General features: G+C 37.3%; 1 protein-coding gene across 1 annotated transcript; it reads right to left on the bottom strand.

Moving 5' to 3' along the window:
- Positions 1–1,740: 1,740 nt before the first annotated feature.
- On the bottom strand, positions 1,741–4,266 carry LOC109007788 (receptor-like protein 53). Its single transcript, XM_018987633.2, has one exon. The coding sequence runs from the start codon at positions 4,264–4,266 to the stop codon at positions 1,741–1,743; it is 2,526 nt and encodes an 841-aa protein (XP_018843178.2).
- Positions 4,267–4,831: the final 565 nt, after the last annotated feature.

Genomic DNA, 4,831 nt, shown 5'->3' with positions numbered 1-4,831 from the left:
GCCAATTCCATTCAATAAGTTACAATAATGCTAGAAGCACAAATGATACATTTGTCTATTTTTGAAAACATTTTACATGACTAAGTTTCATTTACTGCTTCCTACGATTCACCTGATTTATTCGAGTTTGGCATAGCTTCTTGCCAAAAATCTTGATGAGCCAATCTTGCTTTCTAGTTGTCACAATGTGTCCAATAACAACTCAAAATACAAATCCATATCCATATCCCATCACAACTACTATCCAACCAAATTCAAAGAACAATTTTGGACCCTGATTCTCTTCAAAGGTTGAAGGTGGAGGTGTTGAAATGTCAGAATCTCCACAGATTTTGGACAATGGCCTTCCACATAGTCCTCGATTATCTTCGAATGAAGTATTTGGAAATGTTCCAAACTGTTGCCACTGTGGTATAGGTCCAGTGAGGCAATTATGTGACATTAAATTATTTTTGTTTGATAATAATTATGTGTCATTAAATTTTGAAAGGAAATTGAGCTGGACTAATTCAAGAGGTATCTCTTTGAACCACTTGTTTCGAGAAAGGTCTAATGATTCTAGCTGTGTCAAGTTCGCAAAGGATGATGGGATATGACTAGTGAAAACATTATTGGAAAGGTTCAGCACATGAAGTCCTTCTAGATTCCCCAGTTTTTCTAGAATATCTCCTTCAAATTTGTTGCATGAGAAATCTATGCCTGTGAGGCCATCTTTGATCTTCTTATACTCCAACTCCACACCTTTTATCGTTATTATAATTGAATAGTCAACCGAGTAATCATCCAAATATTTTAAATTCTTTGCACCAACGGATTCATCCCATCATGCGAAGTATCTCGCAAGCATATTCCTACACAAATGGTTGTGAGAGAGGTGAATGATACGCAAATTGGGGAATCTGAAATTTGTTTCTAGACTCCTTATTGCACACTGGAAGCCATTAGAATGGAGAACAAGAATCTTCAAAACCTCTAACGATCTGTTTGACTCTACCATAGTAACAGTCAGAACTTCTGATGATCTTCAAATATTGACTTATCTACTGGAACTCTAGTGGCTGAAACGATAACTATCTGAACCTCGAATCACGATCCTGCTCTTTGAGATAAATAATATGAAAAATTCTCAAGGGAATTTTCTCACAAAATAAGCATTGGGAAGTACTCTCAAAATCTCCAGAATTGAATCTCCACTATTCTAATTAGTAGGACAATTTAAATATATATTTGCAATCAGTTTCCAAATCCTAGTGTAATTCAGCTGACGAAATGAATCTGTCGCAACGGTTTTGCTAACAGTTTGTTGACAGTAGGAAACTATCTCTACAACCTTGTACTAGTTCAAATTCAAACTCTTCAATGGATAAGATAAGAACCTTAAGACTCAGAATTACATGTTTTGACTTATCTTAAACACTCAATTACAAATTCCAAACAAACTCAAAATCTTTTAAATTCAACAACTCACGTAATTTAAACTCAAGATGGTGTCTATCATCTTAGTCACCTAATGTTAGCCAAACTCTTGAAATTCACATTTTCATATACCAAGTGAAAATGGAAAAGAATTAAGATGCAAGAACTTCTGATTTAAACAGGTAAGCACACAACATAATTGGTATATAAGAAAGCTAGGTGTTCTTAATTACTAGAACAATCTTACATAGAGACATAGAGAGAGACTTTAAGATCTAGTAATTAAGGAAGACAACAACAGATCTGACTAAGCTTCATTTACTACTACCTATGATTCACCCTTATTTGAGTTTGGCGTTGTTTCTGGCCAAAAATCTTGATGAGCCAATCTTGCTTTCTTGTTGTCACAATGTGCCCGATAGCAACTCCAAATATGAATCCACATCCATATCCCATCACAACTACTTTCCAACCAAATTCAAAGAAAATTGGACCCTGATTCTCTTCAAAGGTTGAAGGTGGAGGTGTTGAACTGTTGGAATCTCCACAGATTTTGGACAATGGCCATCCACACAATCCTGGATTATCTTTGAATGAATTGTTTAAAAATGTTTCAAACTGTTGCCCGTGTGGTATAGGTCCAGTGAGGCAATTATGTGACACATTAAAGATTGAAAGGAAATTGAGCTGGACTAATTCAGGAGGTATCTTTCCAAACAATTTGTTTTGAGAAAGGTCTAATGATTCTAGCTGTTTCAAGTTCCCAAATGATGATGGGATATGACCAGTGAAAGCATTATTGGAAAGGTTGAGGGCATGAAGTCCTTTCAGATTCCCCAGTTTTTCTGGAATATCTCCTTCAAATCTGTTGCAAGAGAAATCTATGACTGTAAGGCCATCTTGGATCTTCTCAAATTCCAACTCCACACCTTTTATTGTTATTATAATTGAATAGCTCACCTCAGAACCCATGTAATTTAAATTATTTACACCAATGGATTTCATGGCATCCCATTGTGCGAAGTATCTTGCAGACAAATGTCCAGAGAAATGGTTGTGAGAGAGGTCAATAATATGCAAGTCGGGGAATGTGTAATTTGTTTCCGAACTCCTCATTGAACCGTAGAAGCCATTAGAATGGAGAACAAGAATCTTCAATTGTTGAAGAGTTCCTAACCAAAAGGGATAGGTATCATTGATTTGATTGCGCCCAACATGTAGATACTCAAGCTCCATACAGTTGGCTAAAGATCTTGGCAAATGACCTTGTAATTGGTTTTGACTTAAGTCAATCATCTTCAAGCTGCATTCTTTTGCCCATGTTTTTGGGATGTTGCTGCCAAAGTTGTTTCTTCGTAGTTGTAGCACTGACAAAGATTGACTCAAGTTGCCTAGACATGGATGAATCGTGCCACTCAAATAGTTATAGGACAAATCAAGCACTCGAGGTGAACTCATATTGCAAATAAATGGTGAAATCCTTCCGGTGAATGAATTATTACTGACAAAATAAAACCTTAGGGATGGTGGTGGAATTGGGAGTGATCCATGCATCATGTTATTCTCAAGGCTTAAATAGTCTAGTTTCGGCCATGGGATAATTGCAGGAGAATTTTCAAAGCCAATGAGATAGTTGTTAGAAAGGTGAAAACGCTGCAGAGATTCTTTACTTACATTGTACATCCATTTGGGTATCAAGCCTTGAAGATTGTTGCCTGCTAGATCTAGGTTGAACAATTTACTATGGTTTCGTAATATATCTGGGAACTTTGTTAAGCCGAGATTTGCCAATCCTAAATTTTGAATCTGTGGAAGAATGTCGCTTGAACTAGCTCTAGGGAGCCAAGACAACTCGCTGAATGAGTTTTGTGAAAGGTTTAGCATAATGAGTTGGGTAAGGTTACTGAACGAATTTGGGATGGTTCCTGAAAAATTACAATTACCAATGGCAAAGGCAGTTAAGGAATTAAGGTTTCCAATTGTAGCAGGCAGATTACCAGAGAAATTTGTGTCTCCAAGTGCTAAATACACAAGAGGAGAGCTTGTGTGAAATTCGGGCAAATAGCCAGTGAGATCTTCATTGCTTGCTACAGCTAGCTCCTGTAGGTGTGGTAGCTGAAAAATTCTGGTTGGAAATCGCCCATACAGTTTGCAGGTACTTAGATCTAGATATTTTAAAGAAGATAAATTTGTCAAGCTTTCAGGTACAGTGGAAGATATGTTGACACCAGAAAAATCAAGCAATTCAAGGTTGGTTAAATTTTGAACTAAACTTGTTAGACTTCTGGTATATAAATTATAAGAATCAAGAGACTGAATCCAAAGTGAAGACAACTTGGATAGGTATTGAATTTCTGAGGGGATTGGTCCTGAAAACCAGGAATAGGAGAGGTCAAGATGTGTTAAGCTTGAAAGATTACCAATCTCAGATGGGATTTGCGAGTGATTGAAGTCATTAAAAACAAGTGTAAGCTCCTGAAGGTGAAGAAGGCGAAAGAGACTACTGTTTGAGGTGAGAGAACCATAAAAACAACTGCTCCAAAGGTTGAGGGCAATGACATGACCCGTGACTTGGTTGCATTCAACCCCATCCCATGCACAACAATTGGTATTATTTCCTTCTATTCTCCAAGATGCAACCTCGCGATTCTCCATATTCTTATATTTGCAAGTAGTGTTGTTTATGAGAAAACTATCCTTGAACTGCATCAAAGCTACCCTCTCATCTTGATGGCAAAGTGGATATTGCAGATTATAAGACAAAGAGCGAGCAAGTAAGAGAAGAAGCCATGTGATCAGAGTGAAAAGCAAGCGCTTGAATATGAACTCATGATACGAATAGGTGTCCATAGCTTTTTAAAATGTCTTGCACTATGTTTAGACAGAGGAAAGAGTGATCGAGGGGTTAACTAATTTATAGACCCAATTAATGAAAGAAGAAAAAGATGAAGAATCCTCCTTCACCCGAGATCTACGTGAATGATCATGAGTACCATGGTCCTTACAATTATTGTGGAAAATATAGGAAAATTGCTTCACTAACTAGTTATCTCGGGCCCACATGCTGCTAAAGGGGTCGGCCAAATTGTCAAAAGATGCAATAATAATGAAACACAATTTGCCTATGGAATGGTCGTCCTTCCTCCTTTGATTGTGAAAATCATTAGGAAAGAAGAGGAAACTACTAGGAAATTTCTTGATAGCATCTATGTGGTAGAAACGTGCCACTCACGGTGAGGAAAAAGATCACTTTGAAATCCAACAAATTAATGGCATACGACTCAAAAAGTTGGCTTTGACACATTAGTTGGGGAGATAGAATTTATCCTGGGCCCACATGCTGCTAATGGGGTCGGCCAAATTGTCAAAAGATGGAATAATAATGAAACACAATTTGCCTATGAAATGGTCGTCC

This window comes from Juglans regia, chromosome 16 (genome assembly GCF_001411555.2).
Source record: "Juglans regia cultivar Chandler chromosome 16, Walnut 2.0, whole genome shotgun sequence".
Taxonomy (NCBI): Eukaryota; Viridiplantae; Streptophyta; class Magnoliopsida; order Fagales; family Juglandaceae; genus Juglans; species Juglans regia.
This window is presented reverse-complemented; position numbering and strand designations above follow the sequence as displayed.